General features: G+C 38.6%; 1 protein-coding gene across 12 annotated transcripts in view; it reads right to left on the bottom strand.

The window, feature by feature from the left end:
• The window catches only part of LOC133846056 (protein sickie), a 210,023-nt gene that overhangs the window by 45,085 nt on the left and 140,914 nt on the right, over positions 1-24,024 (bottom strand). For 11 of the 12 annotated variants that reach the window (XM_062280807.1, XM_062280823.1, XM_062280848.1 and 8 more), the window contains 3 exons: positions 18,818-18,948; positions 17,251-17,359; positions 15,570-17,180 (listed from right to left, as the gene is read on the bottom strand). In XM_062280807.1, coding sequence (XP_062136791.1) covers positions 15,570-17,180; positions 17,251-17,359; positions 18,818-18,948 — 1,851 coding nt within the window. Of the gene's footprint in view, positions 1-8,811; positions 8,831-15,569; positions 17,181-17,250; positions 17,360-18,817; positions 18,949-24,024 lie in introns of those variants that run through there. The other variant, XM_062280872.1, reaches the window with a different exon arrangement.

Below are 24,024 nucleotides of genomic sequence, written 5' to 3'. Positions count from 1 at the left end.
TGGGCTGCAATTTTCAATTAAAATGACAAAAGAATCGTACAGCAATGAATAGAGTGAGGACAAAAGAGAGCTAGGGGGAGCGAAAGAAACGGGTAACGGAAACCATCTCAAGTTGGCCAAAAGGATTGTTAGCCCCAAAAAGTCAGCAATCAAATTTCATGTCTAAGCCGCTTACACTAAACTTGGCCATATATCATGGCTAATTGGGCGTGTCGCCTCGCTGCTATAATAAATAATGCTATTTATTTGAATACCCAACATTGAATTGTCTGCATAATTTCGTGAAATGGTTAATAAATTATAAACATAAAGCTCATAAAGGGAAAATTTGAGCAGCAAAAAGGGCGCAGCGAGTGCCGAAAACTCTTCAGTCACATGCCATATCTATTGATTCGTTTAAATTGATGATCTTATCGGGGAGTGTGATGGGCTGATTTCGCATATTGTTTATGATATGTTTATCAAATAAAGAGTGTTTTATCGCTGTCCATTCTTCTGCTAACGATGTTTGTTTTGAGAGGTAAATAAGATTAATAGATAAAGTTGATTTAGAAAAGCAAAGTCTATAAGAGATTTAATTTCAAAAGTATTCATGAATATCAATATATAATATACATAAATTAATTAAAAATAAAAAAATATGTATAAAAATGGGTAAAAACCTCTTTTCCTAAAAACCTTGTTAAATTTTTCCTTTTTGATTTCATTTTCTCTTAAAGCTAGTCTATTATATTTTCTCTCACTTATTTCAGTATTTTCACATCATTTTCTAGCGCTGAGAGAAATTGCTTTCATATTCTCAATTGCAAGATAAAATTCCATTTTGGCAAACACGCAAAAAGCAAGAAAATCGCATTTGCCTTTGTAGATTTTTTTGTTGCAGCCATAAAATTTAATAACAGCAATTTAAGATGGCTGCGCTTTAGATTAGATCTATGCGCCTTTTGATTCAATTGCACAAGAGGCAACGTGAATTAACTAATTGTGGCTTCTGCTGTGTTTTCATTTTCAGCTGCCTTAAGTTGAGGCAATTTCCGTAGAACACGCTGAAAAGTATGCTATGATTTAAGCGCCTAGCAAAATGAGGGTGGAGGGTAAGAATAACAGAAGCAATAGTAAAAGAAGGAGAAGAAGAAAACAGCTGTCTGGGTCATAAAACTCAACTACGCCCTGGCAAGCAATTACCGTTTAGATATGCCCAGACTATAGGAGGGAGCTCTTATAGGCAACGTCATAGAATAACTGTAACTGAGACGTCCACTAGGTAAGGTGAGCGTGGGTGAGGAGGGATGAGCAGCCCTTCGGACTATGCGTGACTGTTGTTGTGTGTGTTTAAATGCGGTGGTGTATGTGTCACTTAGAGTGAAAGTGAGCGTCAGAAGTGACACATAAAACTCATAAATTGCCGCACACTCAATATGCATGGCAAAGAAACGAGGACAAGGGGCGAGAGAAAAATTGAGAGAGAGGTTGCGGGGTAAGTTGGTAAAATCAATAACGATTGCCACGTCAGTAGTGGACGTGCTGGAAATCGATGACAGGCCAACAACCAACCAACACACCAGCTGAAATCCATTTGAATATGCATCAGATAAAGCAATATATATGCAACAACACACATTTTATATATGTATATGTATATTGCATGCGCTTTATTGTATGCTTTAACTCTTCAATTGCAATTTATTTGCGCTGCAGCAGCAAACCAGCGTCTGACCCGCACAGCAAACACAATTCGGTTGCCCTCAGGGGGGAGTTTTTGGGGGTTGCGTGTGCAACGTGTGCACAAAAAAGAATTGGCGCATAAATTTGAACAAGATGTCGAAAAACCGAAAAAAAAGAATGGAGAACCGAAATGGAAACAGCGGCAGACGTCAGCAACAGAAACAGAAGCGTAGCTAGCAAAAAGGGATTGCCTATTAATAGCCCTTAAAAAATGAAAGAAATTCAAGAAGAAATACAGAAAAATAAATTGAGCTGCAGCGAAGCCATTCAGCAAGGACCGAACGAAAAGTGCGTCATTAGGTGGAATTACATAACGAACTCATTACTTCAGAGTATTGCCAAATATTGTACTTGCTTGCACAAATAAATATAGAATTTTTATAGCTGTGGGCATCAAGAAGAGCTCTTCTAGAGTTGTCTGAATTTAATTTGCTTTTAGACAATGCATTTTAAATAGAAATTGAATTCTTTTCAGTCTCAAAAAATGTTATGCAAGCATATTCATTACTTACTCTTAACAATTCCAATAAAAAATACCATAAAAGATATTACAAGACTTTTGTATTGAAATCTATTTTGCATTCAATAATGGTTGTGATTGTAAAATTTCAATTGTTAAAGGATACTAGATAAATCCGATTTCATAGAAATTTATTTGTTATTTTATCAGCTTTGTTTCGTTACTTAAATGTAGTTTTGCAAATAGTTTAGCTAAAGGCAAGAAAAATGAATTAAAGCATTCTCTGCAAAGTAAAAGCACAAATGAATTTTATTTCCTCTTTCTCTTCTATTTATAAACATAATTTATACGCCTTCACCTTCAGCCATTCATTACATTTATAAACCAGTCCTTGAATGCTAACTATAAGTAAATCAAACGGAGTTCCCACACAACTGAAAAGTCCAACAATTTTGGGTTTGTAGCACCCACAAACGGTGTTAGCCTAAAACATAGATATATGTACCTGGAGCCCTGCCCATTTTGACCCCTCTTCGGTTACAGCAATGTCTTAAATATATACGTATATATTTCAGTTTGGGAGTCCCAAAAGAAATACACACATGCGGCGTAAATGATAGTCTCGCAATGCATTTGGATATTGTACATTTAGTTGGGCGTGGAAAACAAATTCCATGGATGTCCGCTTCGTACTGGTTTTGCAGCTTTTTTGCCTTCGCAATTTCGTTTCGTTTCGCAGGAGCAATGGAAACTAATTTGGTGCATAAAATGTAATTTGCATTGGGGTGGCCAAAACAAAAGGCAATAAACAAACTGAATGAGCTCGAAGTGCGCTTTAGTGTTTTTCGGCTTAGCTATTTAAAATGTTGGTAGTTGTTCTTGTTCGCTGTTGCTATTGCTGTTGTCGAGTAATTTTTAATTTACTCGCTAATTTATGCAACGCCACGCGGCACGTGTTGGCAAGCACAACAACTTTCAGCCGGCACGGTTCAGGTCATTTAGTCAGACATGGCCAACATATTAGTGTAATTGCCGCTTTTAATTGACAGCTGGCTATGGCAAAGAGGCTTGCAAAGAGGGAGGTCAGCTTTTAGCTAGACAATTAGGCGTATAGTTGAGAGTCCTTTGAAAATTGCTGACCCTAATTCATGGTGCCATTAAGCGAGAGCTCAACCAACTTCTGCTGCTGCTGCTGCTGTTGATGATGATGGGAAAAAAAACGACGCCTTGTTTGGTCTATTAATGTATTAGTGCAACTAGTTGGCTAATTACAAAACTCAATTGAGATGTGCTCAGCATATTGATAGAGGCATTGAATGTGTTAATGTGATTTTTGGGTATTCAAATGATTAGCCTAAAAACGGTTTAATTAATCTTGAAGCTAAAGGGGACTGCATAGAAGTTTTGTCTTTCAACTAAAATGAATTTTTTGTTGTCATTGAGCTTATTTTGTAATGAGCTAATTAAAATATGTAAATATAAAAAATTCTTATCACATCAAAAGTTAATTCATTTACCAAAAAAAAACTGTATCTTCAACCGACTTCTTCAATATATTTTAAAATTTGCTTCGCTTAAGTTCCATAAGTTCATTATCTTTTATAACCTCCGCATCGACTTTCCTTCAAGTGCGAATTTGTTGTTTAATCTTCTTCCCACAGCTAGCTCAATTAGGTGCTCCATGGTCCAATAAATCAACTAAGAACCCATACATTTAAATTCCAGCCTCACTTGTGGCTATTGTAGGGTGACTATTGTTGTGGAATTGTCGCCTCTTTTCATTTATTAAAACTGTCAACAGACGTTAAAATAGGTTGAGTTATCAATGCCGGCAAAATAGCACAGGAAACACGCACACACACACACATAACATTCTCAGCTTCTGCTGTTCTCTACGTAGCTTTCGCTTTTTTGCCTACAAAACAGACTCTAGCTGTGCATGTTTTGTATGGCTGATAAAATTTTATGAATGGAATTCCGACAGCTCTACGGGCGTTACAAGCACATTAATAAAAGTGTCGAACATGTGAGGCGTTAAGCGATGGGCAGAAGGAGGGGAGTGCGGTGGTGACAAGCGGGTGCGGGTGCGGTTACAAAGTGTAGGTGTAGCTCAAAGCACGCACGCAACCTTCAGCTGTATTCGCTCGTTCGTTAGTTCTTGTGTGTGTGTGTGTGTGTGTGTGTGTGTGTGTGTGTGTGTGTGTGTGTGTGTGTGTGTGTGTGTGTGTGTGTGTGTTTGTGTTGGCTTTGGCCTTGCAACAGCGCCTAAGAGCATGCAACACTCAGCAGCAAACGACAACAACATCATTCATTTGCCTGCTGACTGTGTCAAGGATGTCGAAGGGTAGACAACATCCTCACCGAAAACGAAAAAACAACAAGCAAGCTGAGATGAGGCCAGCAAAGCATTGCATACTTGTAGGCGCACATCAATTATACAACTGCCTGGGACCCAGTTGTTGCTATTCTTATTGCTGTTGCTGCTGCTGCTGCTGCTTCCTTGTCGCAATTGTTTGCCTTTTACGACTTCCGTTCCATTGACAGTCGCCATAAATTATGGTTTGGGGCATAACAATGAAAGCGAAATTTCTTCTTTCTTCACTTTATTTTCGGGTAGAATGAAAGAATCCGCATCACAAAGTGGCCATAAAGCAGAGGGCCATGAAATGGTCTCAGCACATTACAGACAGACCGACATAGAGAAGCTGCTTTAGTTTTGGCTGCCACTCAACGTCACCCGACTTGCAACTTCAGCTTATGCTTCAGCTTAAACATGACTTAAAGCCCTCAAGCTAACTAAGCAACTCCTTAGAAAATTCTCATTCGCCCTTGCCCAACTTTTTCTGCAAGTTTCCCAAAGTGAAAATTCCAAACACTTTGAGGTGGAATGTGCCGTGGATTCGTCGCGCAACGTGGCGTGGAGCGAAAAACAAATGCAAATTAAATTAAACACGAAACTTTGCTAATATGCTAAACAAAACTTTAGCACAAAACTCAAACCCTTTTCGCAAGGCCAATCCCTAAGAATTCTCCCGAACAACCCCTATTTTTTGAGCTTCCCCTCAAATGTCTTGTGTTTCTTTTCGCACATTTAATTAAACCAGCTACAAATTACAGCTTACAACTTGAAAACTTAGTTCTAACTCCAATTTGTCGAAATTCCTATACTCAATAAGCGCACTTGAAACTGAAGTAGCTCTGCTTTACTTCAAGTACTTTCAACTGCAACAACTGCGATAGCAAATTTCACATTTTAAAATTAACTCTAACAGGGGTAATGTGAAAGTTTTCGTACGATAATAATTGAACTTTCTACTTCAAGAACATTACGTTTGTTGAATATAATTTGGAATTATCAGCAATTTACAAATTATAAAATTAATTTCACTGATACTAATAAAAACCAAAAACATGAAGTAAATGTGTGAAGTATGAATCAAAATAAGAAAATCAAGACTTCAATCTCTTGCACACAAATTGAGTTGGAGATAACAATTTATATTTCTCAAGGCTCTTTGCAATATTTACTTATATTACAGTGTAAATCAAGCTAAAATCAAGGTTCCGAACGTTTCTTATACGAGGTGATTTTGTTTATTGGACGGCACATAAATCGCAAAGAGATTGCATATTGTATATCTTATTTAGAGTTCATTAAAGTGCAATGAACTGGCTACGTGCGAAGAGAGAAATAAATGAGTGTTGTGGTGTATCATTGAGGAGGGGAAAGGGGCATTAGAGGGTTGACCATAGCATAGTTTTTGGGGTCAATCGACAGTTGGCAGTCGGTAGTCGGTAGTCGGTAGTCGATGGTCGGTGTGCAACCCCTGACAACGCGTCATGCCAACTAAAGGTAAATGGCACTTAATTTAATGTTAAATTTATGTAAGACAGTCTGAAGCTAATAAAAATGGCCGCACATAAAAAGTTTTGCCATCGAATGGCAGCAAAGGATTCCACACTATCACAACAGGGGACAGGACAATACTCTAGCACACAGGAATAACAGGAACGACAAAAACAAAAGCTTCTGCTGCGATAGAGAAAATGGGTTAACCGAGTTGGCCTAAAAACGTTAAAGTTTGCCGCAGTTGGAAAATGTGGCAGGAAGACCGCAACGTAAACACTTTGCATGATTTAGGGCCATACAAGAATTGCAATATATAAACCGAGTATACTTATATCGGCCTGAAGAATACAACTTCTGGGTGACTCACATATTTATAAAGTCCATTATGCATGAGTTTCCCTGCCGGGAATCCACAATCGAAAAGAGAGACAGAGGTGCGCCACACACAAACTTAAAGAAGACATGGGAAAATCGATGGTTAAATGTGATTAGCTGGCAAAAAAATGTGTTGCATACAACACACAGACTGTTGCGTGCCACCCGCTCGCACACTCGCAAACAACAAGCAAAACGACTTAACAAATGAGTTTATTAATGAGCAGCGTAAACACTTTTCCCGTTGCACATGAGTTGAGTTCACTTCGAGGAAACTGCCGAAATTAATGGGAAAGTGGGCGGTGCTTTTGCTTTTCCTTGTTGTGATAGTTCGTTTGAGTTAAGAAGCTGAAGACACGTTTATTATTAAAAGATACAATCAATGTTTGGCCCAAGTTGTGCAGATTGAAACACATTAGGTGTATATTAAACAAGCTTGTCTTTAACATGTTCATTAATTCATTAAAAGGCTGAAGGCTAAAAGGCAAATCCTAAGCTAAGCTAAGCAGGTAACATCAAAACATTATATAACTCATCACTCTGATGCAGGATAATTAAAGATTACCTATTAAATTTCTTTAACTTTTTTTACTTTAATCTTTTTATAAGTAATATTTTCAAGAGATTATATATGAATACAAAATAATTAATAATTTTGTTAAATAAGAAATAAAATAAACATAACTCAAAGTGAGCCGTTCACCATAGTTTGTTTATTAATAACATTTTACATTTATAACAAACTAAAAAAAGACAAATTAATAAGATAATTTACCGTTAAGATTATTGATAATGAAATGTATTGATAAGCAAATGTTTTTATTACAACTTAAGTCTTCCAAGCGACAATATCGTTGTCACTTTAATATATCGATGTAGAAACTATTTTAACTATGCTTGCCTAGAAAGTTTTTAATGCTAAGAAATAGTCTGAGTGCTAAGGAAGAAAATATATAAAGTATTTATTTTTTCCATTTCACTGCTTTCTTCTGCTTCTTTTTTAAGTGTAAGGCCTATTGCCTTACATTATATTATATCCTCTAAGCTTATATATTTATTAGAAAATGCATTTCTTAGAATCAGAGCAGAATCAGAGCGATTAAATGCATTTGCTTAAATCAAGATCTACTTTGGAAATCTCGATACTAAACATTTTTAATTGTTTAGTACTTATTTAATAAAGTTTGGAAAATGTTGCCAAATTTCCGGCGTACTTAAATGCAGAATAATGACGAACTAAGTAGTAATTACATGGCTTTCATTCAATCTGAAAAGCTTTAACTCTCTACAGGTTAGTTGCACCACATGTTGCCAGTGGCGCCACAGAGGCTTAACCCGCTTTGCCGTTGGTTACAATGTGGCATAACCCTGCTGCCCTCCTGTTGTTCCTCCCTTTCCTTCACTTCTCTCTCTCTTCGCTCGTCGCTCTCCACTCTTCACTCTTTGTCAGCTGGGCGTGTGCGCTTAAAGCCGCTTAGCTCATTGCGAATTCTACTAAAGCTGAGCATAGAAACAATTTAGCTAAACCCCACAAAGTTGTACGGAGGAGACGGAAAGCGGGCGGGGATATTCGGGGAACGAGGGTTCCCGGATGCCTCAGCGTTTCTATGAGTCAGCTCTCCCAGTCTATAAACTGCTCTAAAATATGCACATACACACACATACACAAATACAATGTTGCCCCAACGCCAATGCCTGTTGCTGTTTTATGGACGAATGTTGCCCTTTTCTTTGGCATTTTTTTACATTCTGTTTTCTTTTCTTTTTTTTTTGTCGGTTTTGTGGCCACAGGACTTGACATGCTGTGGTACCGTCACCTGGCCGGAAGATTTATGGCCAGCGTATGCAGAGAGTTGAATGAAATGTCTGACATTTGAAGTAATTGCCGAAATTGAGAGACAAACGACAGACGAGTGACTGGCAAATTGATTGAATATTCGATGCTTATTCGACTTATCGACCATTTTTGCATATGTCGCATAACTTTGACTGTCCTGTCCGGTCCTCTCCAGTCATGTCATGTGCTCATCCTTGTGTGTATGTTTGCTCTCAACCCTTTGGCGCTGAACTGAGCCTACGTAAATAGAACTCCTCAACCCGGCAGGACAAACACCAAACAGTTGCAGGAGTAAACAAAAGCCGGCCTCTGGGAGTTTAATGGCCTGCAGCAGTCATTGACACTGCTCCATTTGCTGTGTGGCAGGCTGGCAGTGACTATGACTGTGGGGATAAGCTGACCATATGAACTTAGACACAAGGTCTCAATTATTGTTCAACCAGCTGCATTGAAGCATGCCGCAACAATTTGATTGAGATCGATTTGCAACAGTAGAACTTTATTCAATCATTCCTCGCTTAAGCACACATTTGCATTCGCATTTGAATATTGTTTCAGCTTTACCTTTTGGAATGCTCAAAACATTTTGTTGCGCAAATCCATCAAACCGCACTTGAAACTGAGAGCGGGTGTCGGAGGCAGTTTGCCGCAAACTGTGCAACACGAAACATTAAAAAAGCAATTTTATCACTTGAATAAATTGAATTCACAACACAAATTTCAATGAAGTCACTTCACTTGAATAAAATAAAATACATTTATATTTCTGTAATTGTATTTTTTAAATTATTTTTTTTTTTTTAAATTACTTAAAGTAATTTATTGCACCATTTCAATTATATATATTTTTGTAAATATTTTAAATATTTATTTTTACGAGTCTGCAGCGAGCGAGCGACATTTTGATGTGGGAACCGTAACGCCCGAGCGTCGAAATGCGTTTCTGGGGTTGCTCAGTTCCTCTGTTGCCACAAAACGTACCATAGCAAAGTTTCAGTTCGAAAATATTTAAGAGCGCATCAAACAAGTTCGAAAGAGCGTAAAGTGCAAAGAGAGCGTAAAGTAGACTGAAAAGGAATGAGAGAGTGTGTACAAAGCACATGGCAAAGTTTATGGCTGAAAGTAAAAGGCCGCCTGTCGATAGGGAATCGCCATAGGAGTGAAACAGCGACTGTCACACCTGCCCACTTGCCCACCTGTGTGTGCTTTGTTAAACTAGCGCCGACTGTCTGAATGAATAAATGAATGAACGCAGAATTGAAACTAGTTGTTAAGTTGTTTTTTTTTTATGATATTTTTGCCAGCCTTTGGGCGTTTTTGGCTTCCACGCAATTTGTTTAAGCAGTCCTCATATACAAACAGATGCCTTGAGCATGACGAAATGATATGAGACTGGAAACAGCAAACTGCACTTAGGACAGCCTGTCGCAGAGGGGAAAATTCGAGGGATGATGTCTTCATAAGAATGGAAATAAATGAATAGGCTAGTCCAAATACCCATCAATTTAATTTTCAATGAATTATAATGAGTTGTAGTTTCGCTTGCTAAGCAAATTAAAGTTTTCTGCTCACGTTAAATTAAAGGAATCCTGCTGTTATTATATTTAAATTTCCAAGAGTCAAATGCGCATATATTGTAAATTATCACATTATGAAGTGCAGCTGTTATTTAAGCAGCTTATTTAACATCAAAGCATACAATTTAATTACTTGCCAGACAAGGTCTCAACAATACGAAATACTTAGAAATACTTTTGATACCACATTTTTCCCCTTGCTCAATTTGTTATGTTGAGGTTTTGTGTTCTAATGTATTCACATTGTAAATAGCAACATTTTTAAATACTTTGAAATAGTCTCAGCTAAATTGAAGTCTTTTCATGCCCAATATTCAAAGTAAGTCTAAGTAACTTTTTTCTTAGTCCTATTTCACGAAATCCACATACTTCCGTTCACGCAGACAGGTAATACTAAGCCTTAAAATGTCAGACAAGCAGCTCCACCCACAGAGCATCATATAGTGCAAGTATTTTGCCTTGTTTCGTATTGTCTCTAAGTTTGCTGAGTGGATTGAGTACTGTGGTGGTTTGTGTCGTTGTCAAAAAGCAACAAATGGCATCAAGAGAGAACCGCCAGCTGTGCGATTCGAAGTGAGTTAAGAGAGAAAGAGAGTGCTTTCGAAAATAACACAACTTCTTCTCTTCGTTGATGTCAGTTGGTCATGCAGTCAATGCTCCAAACTTGTTTCATGTTCGACAGCTGCCCGGTTTTCAATTGATCCAAGGGCGGGCTCGTTCTTGTCTGTGGTGCAATTTTCCAAAAAACTGCACGCAAGAAAATCCAACGAGCATTCAATGAAAAGCGAAACTAGCCGATAACAAGTTGTCGTTGTTGTTGTTGATTGCTTGTGCCGTTTTTTGCAAAACTTTTGTAGCTTTTTTTTTGTGTTCCAACGCAGCTAATTGGAGCCTCTTGCAAGCCCGAAGAATTTGACCTCCCGACAAGTACAAGTGCTCATTAATCTTTAAAATGGCGGCACTCAATCAACGAGAGATCAAATAGCACTAGCCAATAATGCCAAATACGAAATCAGACAAATGCTGAAGGAATAGTTCCATCAATAAAACTTCAAAAAAATCTAAAAATTCTTTTTTTTTGATAACTTAGTAATTTTTAAAGATTTAAGTATTGAATGTAAATATTTTTTTAAATATTTAAATATTGAAAGAGAGTTATCTGAACTAAGTTAAAATATGCAAATAACAAAAAGAATTCATCTATGACAAATTGGCAGAAACGTGTTACTTTCATTTCACGTCTAAAGTATATATTAAATAATATAATAATAATATATATTAAATAATACAATAAGTAAACATACCCCATTTCATTATAGTGTATAATAATCCTAAGCTCTCGTACCCGTTAATAATAATTACAAAACATATCTGGCGGCTGTGGCAAAGTTATTGGAAAACAATTAAATAAAGTCCACCCAAAGACTTTGTCATGCTCACGTCTACACCACAAGTGTGCAGACTGTGTGTGTGCGTGAATTGTGGGCGTATAGAAAATGTCAGTTTGTATTCCGTATGCTATGTGAAAAGGTCAGTTTTGGCTTAAAGGCTTACGTATGCCTGCCACACGCCGCATTCCACATAGCTCAGCATTGAGACACATTCAATCGGAACGTTAAACAACAGACAAACTGACGGGGGAGGTGTTGCATTTATCAATTGCTATGTCCCATTGAGATACGGCCAGCTGCAACTGGTTTTGTGTGCAACTGTTGCAATTTTGTGGAATTTATTTAAAGCGTTTTTCATGAAAGTCACTTGAGAGATGAATTTTGCTTTTAGGGCTCATTAAATAATCGTTTAAATACTGCAGTAAATGCAACTGACCTCGAGTAACATTGAATACGAAATAAATAAACATTGCAAACAGAAATACTCAACTCCATTCAAAATTTATTTCGAAGGGGAATTTTGCTATAAAGCCCAAAAGCTTGAATTTAGAAGTGGTGCATGTCTTAGAAGCGGTGCATGTGTCCTTGCTTTACTATAAAATGAGCAGCATTTTTATAGCCAAGTTTCACACCACAGTGCAATGCATTTAAAGAACTTTTTCAGTTTATGGCAATTATGTGGCGTATTATAATTCTTTATATCCAGTCGCAATGAAAAATCCAGTGTACCATAAAATAAACTCAAAAAATCTATTCTGCATTATAATTCAAATTGTTGAACAATTTTATAGATAAGTCGCTTTAGATAACTCAGCAAGTACATAAATTGAGTTAAAAAAACTTTAAAAAAAAAAGTAAGTTTAAAAAAAATGTATATAATACAGAAAAAGCTACCATAAAGAATTGCGATTTATTAGATGTTTAACGTAATAAAAGGAACCTTTACAGGTAAGTCATTCATAGCATACAAAACTTGATTTCAGACTTATTTTATAGGTTTCCCTTTTGTGTGAATGCATTCAATACCCAACTCAATGCTCGTCCCGATCAATTGACATTGGCAAAGCTGTCCCCTTTTTCGTATTGTTAAGTGCTTCATCCAATTCACAGAGAGTTTATGCCACTTAATCCTCGAAAATGTGAGTGAAAGGCAACCGAGTTAGTAGCGAAAAGAATATGTTTTTAATGCGACAAACGCAACAAAATCAATGAATCAATTTTTCCAAAAAGGAAGAAAGATTTCCACTTCATTTAGCATCAGCTGGCTGGCACTTCACTAGCAGAAGGTCAGAGCGAGGAATATCGAAATGAAAACCAGCCAAAGAACCGAACGGGCAGCTGATTGTTTGGCCCCTAGGGTCATGTCATTGAACACTCGAGTGGGCAGTCCCTTTTTGGCCCAAAGGTAGCAGACAGGGCAACACAGTAGCAGGTGGACAGGGAATATTTTGGGCCTATGGATTCAGTGAATTTGATGAAATTAATAAAAACAATTTGTATTTATTATGTAGCGACAGGCTTGGGGCAATTGGGTGCGAAATTTATTTTCAATTTGGTCGGTGCGCTGCGGTCAGCAACCAAAATTGGCGAAATGTGGAAAATTTCCGAGCTAAAATTCTGTGGCATGAGGATTGGATAATGCTGCCGGGGCTTTAGTGTGTTAGCTTTAAGTGAGAGCCTTAAAAAATGCTTGCAGTCACTTGTTTGCAGTTGGGCATCTGGCTGGAACGACGGCATGCACTGAATGGCTGAACCTCACGGATGGGCCATAAATCAAATGAATTGAAAAATGCGTTATTAAATAAAAGGGGAGCAAAAGGAGCAATCAGGATACAGAATGCAGGCAGACATGGCCATGTGTGGCAATCTCCACAAGTTTGCCCCAACAGTAACAGCAACAGCCACAACAACAACTTGGCTGGACTGCTTGGTTCGTGCCACTTGCCACTTTCCACTTGCCTCTTGCCGCTTGTTGAAATATGCGCCCTGCTGCATTTTGATTTACTTTTATGGCTAGACAACTGGCTGCCCCTAGTCGACCTCACACTCCCAGCCAGGACTTTGCCAGGACTCGCTGCACTTGCTGGGATTCCTTTGCGGCTATGTGTCCTGCAGGTGTCGACGCCGCAGCTGATTAGCTTCAGCTTGACACTAATGCGACAACACGGGCGGTCCTTGCTGCATTAAAATTCAATTATTGAACATATTTTCCAGCTGTAATAAACGTGACGATGGTTCAAAAGTCATTTGAGGGTCAGTTTGCATCATCATGGAGACAGCAGCCACATAGGCCAGGGGCATGAACTTATCGAAGGTCTCCCGCTCTCCCCTTCCCAGACCCCTTGCAACTCCAGTCGCGTCGACAGCTGTTGCTATTTATATCGCACTTCATACGAGAGAGAGATAGAGACACAGCAAGTGAAAGAGAAGGAAGAGATATAGGCTGGGAGAGTGAGCTCCCATCTCATCGCCTCATGGCATTGCATTAATTTCACAGATCAAACGCGTTGATGGACCGAAGCTAATGAAAATGTAGAATGCCTTCTTTTTGCTCCCCTTGATAAGTCTATAAGCGCTTTTTAATGAAACGCATGGAGAAATGTGGGCGTAGCACAAGGGTGGAGGGGGAAACGAGGGCCGCTGTTGACAAGTGTTTAATAAAATAACAAAATTATGATAGCGCACAATCTAATGTGGCAGCTTACAGAAGTTTTTTCCGTAGCTAGCAGGGCCAAAACAAATAGCTAACAAATAGAGCGGCAAATTATATGCCTAAAATGGATTTTGGGAATAAAGTAAATATACAAATTTATTCAAATTTTTAGTAGGAAAAGGAGATATATATATTTTTAGTTGGCTTAGTTGACTTAAGAAACTTTTCAGTTTGAGCAACAAATGTATATTAGAATTAAAATAATCTTTTATAATTCTATTCTAAAAATGGAAACTTTTTAAGAGTATATTATTTAAACATAAGGCTAAAATATCAACACTAACAAATGAAAATCGTATTTTTATGATCAATTTTGATTAGTAGTTTAAGGAAACAAATTTGAAGGAATCTGTTTCGTTTTAAATAAATTTAACACTTGGCAAATTAATTACATAAATAACTTGCTATTAATATTTGAAGATATAATTACAGATATTTAATCTAGATCTAGAGATTATAAGCCCCAAACAAAAATACTATTATTTCTATCAACAATTTAGATTAACAATTTAAGTGGATCTATTTGAAATCGGACAAATTTCATTATTTATGTATTTTATTATTCGTAATTTGAATTTAAAGATAGAAGTATAGATATATATATAATGATTATAAGTCATTCATTCTACTATGGCTCTACTATTCCTCAAACAACATTATTCCTTTCCTCTTCAACTAAAACTTGTTGCTGTCAATCGCCCCAATTTGGGCGCTTGAAACTCCTGTTTGGCGCTACTGTGGTCGCATCAGAATTCAGAATTCGCTTGTTAACAACGAGCTAGCATAGATACCTTTGTTAACTGAAGTGCCAAATGGCAAGTGGTTCACAGTGGTTGCCATGCCACTGCGTCAATGTATCTCAATATCTATGGACTGTCATCTATCGTGTTGCCCCATTGTGTGCTGGGGAAGTTGGGGAAGAGTAGAGCTCAAACACACAGAGCGCAGGTGACAGGTGAGTATTGTCAATTGTCAATTGTGAAGTCGTCTGCTGCTGCTGTTGACAATTTGCAAATGACATTTGACGAGCCTTAGCCGAAGCCTGATCCTGAACCCGAGAGGAGACTGAACATCAACATCAAGTGGATTTTATGCAAATTGGCAATTTGAGCGATGGCTTTGGCTTTGAAGAGCTGTTCTCTATTCTCTCTGTGTTGAGTGTGTTTGGGCCGGAAGTTGTTAAGGTTGTCAAGTGGCTGCCATCGCAATTAACTGCTTCAAATGATGAGAGTGCTAACTGGCTGGCATTGGCCATGGCCAAATGGTGCGTGGCGCACTCAAAGCCAAAGCCAAAGCGAAAAAGAATGAAAGACAAAGTTAAGGCCAGCATATAAGTGCCGTTTTATGGTGTGCGCCACATGCCACAATTTGGAAGGCGATTCGCGACTCGCGACGGGCGACAAAAGTTCTCGGAAGCGCAGTGAAACGATACAAAAAATTGCAAACGACGCGTTGACTCATTGGTGTCAGCTGGAGCTGGATCTGCAGCTGGAGCTGCACACACGGAATGAGTCACTGCATAACTGGAAACAAAAGCGGTCATTGGAGCGACGCACGAATGTCAACAACAACGCAAGAGATATTTATAGCAGGAAAAGCAAAAAAGAAATTCAAAACCCAAAGACATATTACTCCACTCACCGTTCTTCGATGGTTGTGGGCAACTGCGTGCGTGCTCGCATCATGCTGAGAAAGTGTTTGCCATGTGCACCGCCAACACCCGTTGATCCAGAGCCCAATCCGCTGCTGCCCTCGGACAAATAGCCATTGTCAATGTCATGATAGCGACTCGCTGCAGAGGATGAACTACCCACGCGCAACGCGTCACCATCGCTGCAGTAGCCTTGCCCCAAATCCGATTCGCAGAAGTCCAAATACGATTGATGCGGATGATGGCCACCGCGTGCTCCACGCGTTGGAAGCGTCACGTGAGAGTTGTAACCACGCAGCAGCGGACGCATGGGCAGCACCGATGAAGCATTTGCCGCCGCAGCTGCAGCGGATTGCGCTTGAGCTTGAGCCTGAGCTTGTTGTTCCTCTTTCGACTCGTAGATGGTGCCCACAATCTTCGAGGGGATCGTGTGGAACTTGCTGGGCGAGGCGGTGGGCGTGTTGGGCGCTGAGTTGTGCGTGGGTCGCTGCAGTGGCAAACGTCCAGGAGGCGAGGCCAGAATATGTGGACCCGCATTGTACTCCAGCTTGCGTGGCGCACTCAGCGCAGACTTCGGAGGTGGCAATCGACTGCCGCTGCTGCCATAGATGCTGTGGGCATGTTGTGGCGTGCTGGGCTCGCTGAGGTAGCCAGAGTAACTAGCAGCGCCTCCAACTGCCGCTGAGGATGATATGTGTGTGGACTGCAGAGGCGCAGGTGGCGCATTGGCGTAGTAAGGAGGCGGAGGCGTGGCAGGCAATGCCTTAAGGATATGTGTGGCTTGGTTGAGAGCAGCTGGTTGCTGTTGCTGTTGCTGTTGGTGTGGCTGCTCCTGGGATATGTTGGCTTGACTGGCGGATATGTCGCTGGTTTCACGCTTGAAGACATCACTATTGCCTCCATTGGGCACACCTGGCTGCGGCAGTTTGCTGGTGCCCTTGATGGCAGCAATGGGTTTGGGCAATCCTGTGCCACTGGGACTGTGCAACAGTTGTTGGCTTTGACTCTTCAGCGAACACTTTGAGTCCGTTTTGGAGTGCAGCGATGACTTGGAAGACGTCTTCACAGTATTCTTCTCGACACTGCCGCGTGCCAAAGAGTTTTTCCCAGCTCTGCCCATGGTGGAGCTGCGAGATTCATTGCCAGACTGCTGCTGCTGCTGATGCTCCTCCTTGTGCAGCGAGCGAGCCGGGCTCTTCTCCTTCTTGTCCAGCTTGCTCGTCTTGGTTTGATCCTTCTTCTGCTGCGCTGCCAGCAGCTTGGATTGCTTTGTATTGTGCTTCTGTTGACTCTTCTGTGCATTGACACTAACGTTTGGCGGCTTCAGCTGCGAATTGTGGCCATCGTTGAGGCTCAAACTGGAGTCAGAGCGCTCCGAACGTGCCGAACTAAAGCCCGAGGAGGACGAGGTGCGTTTCGACTGCAGCTGCGTTTTGTTGGCAGCCGCTGCAGCATTAACTGCATTCTGTTGCTTCTCCTTGTTGAACAGCTTGAGCTTGTCCAGCATCGAGTGCTTCTGCGGTGCACTGGGTGCCACATTCAAGCTACTCGGCGACGGGATGCCACTCTGATGGCTGCTCTTCACACTCGGCGGACGCAGGCTGCAAATGCAGAATGGAGATAGTTAGTTAATTGCATAAAGCAAGCTGGAACTGATGTCAGTCATGTTACCTGTTGTTATTGCCGCTCTTCAGGCTCTGAATGGTGTGATTGCTGGTGGGCGGACTGTTTGGACGGCTCGTGTTAAAGTCACTGCCGCTCTTGCCCAGACCCGGTATGGCTAAAAGAGAGAAGGAAGAGGGAAGAGGGAGAGAATCTCGGTGTCAGTTCATTAATTCTGCTTCTTTTGCTTCGCATGAGGCGCCCACTTGAAGATGTCGACGTGCTGTCAGCCGAGCCAATAAATCAATGCTAAAGGCCATGCGGACATTAAACTTAATTAATTACTGCGTGTAAAATCGGAAACAGCCGAAAAAAGATCAAACTCGCTGAGGGGAAATGCAGCGCGACAGACAGATTTATATATATGAGCGCGGCCCTCAAACATAAATCTTCAAAAAAAAAAATAATACTGTAAGGGACCAATATTAAGTCAATATTTTACTTTAAGTCATGTAAACGGCAAGTATGCTGCATATAAAATAGCTTTAATAACTATGAAATTTATTCGTATTTTCAGTTACGCTGATTAAACCATAAATTAAATGAATTCCTTCCAAAAGCCACGTGTAAGTAAATTTATAGTATCACATAAAATAACTAACATATAATAACTATTCTGTTAAAAGTTTATTGTTCCATTATCTCTTATAAATCCATAATTCATTTGACTAAATTACTTTAAAAGTTCTGCTAATATTAAGTCTTTATGCATTTTATTTAAGTAAACTATGAGAATGAAGCATATAACTTTATAACTTTTTGCAAATTTACGCTGATAAAATAAGAGATTTATTTTACAAATTTATTCAAATAATAACTAAATCCCACGTTTTTCCAAACTCTCTTAAAATCTTAAGCAAAAAAAATTTAGTTGTAGTTGGGGAGAATATGTGAAGTCTATATTTTCTTTAACCTCTTCTCATAAAATAGTGTTTAGTTTAAATAAAGAATCTAATCTTAAAAACTATAAAATTACTGATAATCTTTTTAAATGACTGGACATTTTAAATATACATCTAAAACTTGGCTCTATAAAAACAAACTTCTCCTGTACATGAAACTAGCATATCAAAAGGTTGAAGAACGCGCCATCTTAAATGGGCTTAATAACTATGAAAAATTATTCTATATTTTCTTCAATATTTTACACTGAAAAAATCATAATTTATGCTTTGAATTAATTGAAATTATAGACTCAGGCCTTAACTCTCCAACTGGGAGCCCATTTGAGAGCTCAAATGGTCGTCACGCGCATTAATTACAGATTTGCTGGCAAATCAACTGCAACGAGGTGGTTTTTTTGGAATACCAAAATCTAGCCCCCGCAAAAACGGAATTCCCAGGCGTGCTTTGATGATGCCACACGAGGCATGTACCCCTTTTGTGTGTTGTGGGCTGCGGATGAATCTCGAGCACTAAGTGCATTGGCATCCCCCGCTGGGGGTTGTTTGTTGGACGGTGACTCAAAGCTTGAAATTTGTTTATACGCAGTAAACAAGAGGCAAACTTGGGGGTGGCTTTAGAAACATTTTTAATAAATTTCCCAACCCAAGTTTAAAAATATATATTCACTTACATGGCGTGTGATTGGGGGTGGGGGGCAGGGGTCGCACCTTGTCCGGGGGGCAGCGACGTTGGACCATGACTGTGGCGGGCAGAGGAATGGCAGTGCCTCCATTGACCTTTGCGTAGGCGGGAGCAATTTGTCTGTAATGAGAGAAGAGAGAAGATCATTTTTGTTACTCATTTAGTTTCCCAGCTTAAGAATATTGGCAAGAATATTAAAAAAAATATGAAACAACATTAAAAATGCATAGTCGTGAATAAACTCCTTTATTTTAACGATTATTTTTTTATAGCAGCCGCCCACGCGGAATTTGCGTTTACAGCTTGTCTGAGGCGTGATTTGCTTGGGTTGCGGTAACAGTATCTGTCAGATACATTCATACTTTTATTATGCTCGCTTGCAATGCACTTATCTTGACAATTTATACAAACGGCGACATGAAAATAATTTTACACTGTCCTGGACGTTGATAAATTAATGAAGTTCGCCGCCAAGCCCCTTTTTTGTTTCTCCCTCAGTCATAAGAAAATAAAAACGAGAAAAAATTTATTGTAAGCTTGACAATTGCAGTAAATAATTTAACAACATTTTTACGATGCGATTGCGCGAAATGAAATGAAAGACAAGCTTGCTCATAAATTTGCATATGATTGCAAAGAAAGAAAATAAAACAGATACTTTTGTATCTGACTGTCGTCATAAGCTATAAACAGCGTAGCTAAGTAGCATCACTTGATTAGCTGGACAACGTTGCCCAATTAAATCAAATTCTCATTTTTATTGAATCAATTAAATTTGAATTGCACTCAAATGGGTTTTTAAAAATCTTGTAATGCTTTTTACCGTGAATTTAATTGTTTAGAATGTCAGAAGTTCACGAAAGTAGTCATAAAGTTATTAATAATCTATTTAAATTTTAATTGCAATAAAAATAAGTATTAAATTTAGTAATTATGTATTCATCATTTCATTATATGGCCACAATAAAAAGTTGTAGATGTCAAAAGTTAATTGACTAGAAAAATGCAGTTAAATAACATTTTATTTTGTACAACATTATGCAACTTTCTAACTATTAGCTATGACAACATTTTCTATAATCATTTAGTTTAATTATAAAATTAAAATAAACTTTTACATCATTTGCAGCTTTTAATTCTCTAATCCCTAACTTTTTAATTTAAAGTCAAAACTGTGATGAGATTAGCTACAGCAGTTTGAAATGAATATTAGGAAATGATTATGTAATTTCGCATTCATTAATTCGATTTTAAATCCATTTAAGCTGCTTACAAAATTCAGCAAACGAATTGCTTTTCCATTTGCTTTTCGAATATAATTTTATTATCTCTTCGCTATTTCGTTTTTCATTGCAATTACTCAAAATGCTGATTAAAAACGCAAATAAAGTAATAAAGGAGATGCGCACTAACTTTTAATAAGTCGCGCTCATAAACCTTGGCAGGGGGCATGCCACCATCGAAACAGACAAAGAAAGCCAAGAGAGAGAGAGAGAGAGAAAGATACATTTGTATCTTACGGCTGTCTTGACTTGCCTTGGCTTTTGCAGCATTGTTGTTGGCCATTAATAAGGCAGGCAACAAAAAATACTTAACAATTGTATTAAAATGAAGAAAAAACAGACGACGCGTCAGCAGACAAATGAAGTTGCCAGCTGTGTTGGCGTTGGCGTCGTTCTTAGTTGACTTTGCTCCTTTTGGAGCTACTGCAAATTAAATGCGCCCCAAACTCAAACTCAAATCGCAGATTCTTCCCACCGTTGGCTGTTATTTTCATCAAGTGTCTGTCAAGCCATTTTTCTTTTCCAACGCGCAGCAACAACAATACAAAAATAACAACGGGAATCCTTGCTGAAAAATTTCCAAATTACTTTTCATATAATTTTATTTGCATTTTATTGTGCGAGTTGCGAGTTGTTTCTCCGACAACATCTTTTTGGCCACATTTCCCGGTGCTCTGTTTGCCAAGTCAAGTCAAATTAAAAGCCAAAGCTGTCTGCCGACTTTTACATGCTTCGGCAAGGATGTCGATTGTCTGAATATGTTAAAAAAGAAGCAAGTTGCCACATGTATCTATGGCGAGTAATACATATGCTTGCGAGGGGTGCCATATTGTTTTCTTGATAACTTTAAAGTCAAAGAATTAAATATAACAAGTTTATAATGATTTGCCATTTTAAATATGAGAAAGAAAATGTTATAAATAAATTACATAACACATCATTTTGCAATAATACAGTAGCTCAACGTAGAAATATATTTCCCTTAAATGTCTATCAATAAAATGTTTTACTCAAGATATGTACCATCAATTTAAAAAATTATTCATTATTTTTTTTGTCAAATATAAAGATTAACCAAACACATTATTATAATATTATTTTAAACAACTTATTACTTAAATGAGTCTAAAATATATAAGTTCATTAAATATCACATAAAGACCTATAAATATAAAATACATATTCCAAATTCCAAATAATTATGTTAATGTAGCATTCTAATACCTATGATCCAGACTATGTTCACTCTTCATTTCAAATGTAAGTATTCTCACAATTAAAAGAAATATTCTTAGAGCAACCCTCGCTGTATGTCACAGCTTCTGTCGCGGCAGCTTGTTATGTCTGAAATGTATTCGTATTTGCAGCTTTGCATCTTTCAGGTGTCACACGTCAAAAGTGATGCGTTGGGCGCCAACTTGCAACTTGCAACGGGCAATGTTCAACTTGTGTGTTTCCTTTTGTGCGATTTTTGCTTGCAAATTGAATTTGTGTCTTTATTACGCATTTTTGATTTGTAGCTGCGCAGATTTGTTGTGTATATTTGTGTGTGTGTTTGTGTTTGTGTGTGTGTGAGCAGCACAGTTGCCAGATGTCTTTGACCTTTACTGAGTCTCATAATAGCTGACTGGCTGCCAGACTGCCAGGCTGCTTGGCTGCCTGTTCCTGTTGGTGGCATTCACCTGTGCGCACAGCCCACGCAGTTGCAAGTCCAGACCAGTCACTAAGCATTTCCGCAGCTCTGTGTTGCAAAGTGGGGAAAAGGGGAGAGGTAAAGCCAACTATGCAACTCGTCGTCAACAACATTTGCTTGTATAAATATGAAACGATTCCCCCTCATTTCCCCCATCACCCCTCATTTGGGATCCCTGCACTGAGCTGCCCATTAGTTGCATTTGCGTTGCATGTTTGTTGCTTTTGTTGCCGCACAATTGTCACAGTTGCATTTGTCATGCTGTGTTTCCAGCTTCTAAAAGCCTGACTCTTTTCTGCGTGGCATGCCGTGGCATGGTTGCCTGGCAGCGCATCTGAGGCACAGCCAGCAAAACTTACACAGCTGCCTGCAAGTTGGCTTTCCTGACCATTTTGGGTTATTGCCAGTTGCCTTATAAGATCTTTGGCGTTGCAACTCTTTCGCTTTTATTATGTTCCCCGATTTGTTGCCATAACCGTTTATGGTTAGATACAATCTTACTCTTTCTGGTGGCCCTTGCTTATTCCTGAGTTCAGCTTTGAGTTCTGTTTTTCAAGATTGACATCTGATAGGGACTTAAAAGTTGTGCGAAAACAAATGAATTTCAACATTTGCTTCAAAGGAATTACTGGGACAATTTATTTGATGTGACGTGATGTAATATATTTAAACAATTTTTGAAAATATGCCACTATAAAAATCGTATGTACTGATGCGATACATTTTACTCTTAACTAAATGTATTTTATTCGAATATATACAAACACGATCAATTTTATAAAGTTTATTAAGACTTTAATATTTATATGCCAAAATAAAAAAACTGATATGAACGATGTGTATATTAGATTAAAAGATTTTTCCTCAAATATATAAGAATAAAATAAATATGAAAATAATTTCCGAACTTTAAATACAATTTTCCCGTTTTTCTAGGAAAAGCTTCACTATAAACTAGAAAGAAAATCGATAATAAATTGAAGTGAAAATATTATAAAGTCTCTCTTGTAGAGAATTGGAATACAGATTATTTTTGGAAAGTTGGAATTATCAAGAGTCGAGTACATTACTTTCACTCAATAGATAATTCATCCGCCTGCAGAGGCGATAAGTTGTCTGCCAGTGCATTAGATACTCAACTAGCACCTCAAGCTACCGGCCAAAGCAATTTCCACTTTATCTCAACCCAAAAACCTTTTGAACCTGGCAGCGTTACTGTGGTTGTTGAGATGCAGTTTATGCCGTTAAGCGCAGAAAATTTTCATAAATTTGCCACAGCAATTTGGCAGGCTACCGCGTCTCGTTTGGCCCGCCAGCCTGCCACAGTCAGTCGCCTCGTCGTCAACTTGAATCAACAACGACAACAAAAACAACAACGACAACAACAAGAAACTTGCCACAAGACGCGGCAAGCAGGCAAGTCACTCAGTCGCCTCTAAAATTTATGTGAGTTTGTCTGGCAAAAAGAAGCCATCGCAACGTCCACTTGAAAAAAAAGCAAAACAAAACTTGGCTGGTCGCTCTTAAAAAGCTTTGCCTCTTAGATTTGAGGGTCGAGTCCATGAGGTTCGTGCTGGCTATAAGCATTTCGAGTAGGTGTTGAATGGTTGATAATAAGCGTAATTATGTGCCATTGATATCCCTGGCAGGAGTGGCCAACTGTTAGAGAGAGACAGAACAGACACCACGACAAGACTGAACATCACTTGAAATGCAAAGAGCTGAAAAAACTATGAGATTGTTACTCTTCGGTGTAACACTGACAGGAAGCTGGGCAGCGAAACCTGTTAGAAGTGCTTGGCACAATAAAAAAGAGAAATCATGTACAGATTAAACGGAAGCTTAATTAGCTTTTAGCCAAAGTGTAGTTTGCTGTCTCACGCATTCGCACTTGATAGTCTAATTGTCCAGTTTAACATCCTTTCATTCAGGTTAAGTTGATGAGTTTCTGATCACTTATTTTAATAGCAGATTATACTCATTTCCAGCTTCAAGATATTTATAATCTGTTCCAATGAATAATAAATAGAATATGTGCATATTCATTGACAACCTCTCAAATAACCTGCTCTAAAGCAAATTAACATTACTTTTCCTTTATTTTGATTTTGGATATTGCTCATATTATATAAATGTAGAAAACTATCATATTTATATTATAGCTATACCAAAGTAATTAAATTCATATTTATAATATTTTAGAATTTATATAAAAATAAT

This window comes from Drosophila sulfurigaster, chromosome 2L, assembly GCF_023558435.1.
Source record: "Drosophila sulfurigaster albostrigata strain 15112-1811.04 chromosome 2L, ASM2355843v2, whole genome shotgun sequence".
Taxonomy (NCBI): Eukaryota; Metazoa; Arthropoda; class Insecta; order Diptera; family Drosophilidae; genus Drosophila; species Drosophila sulfurigaster.
The sequence above is the reverse complement of the archived record's forward strand: the minus strand, read 5'-3'. Positions and strand labels throughout refer to the sequence as shown.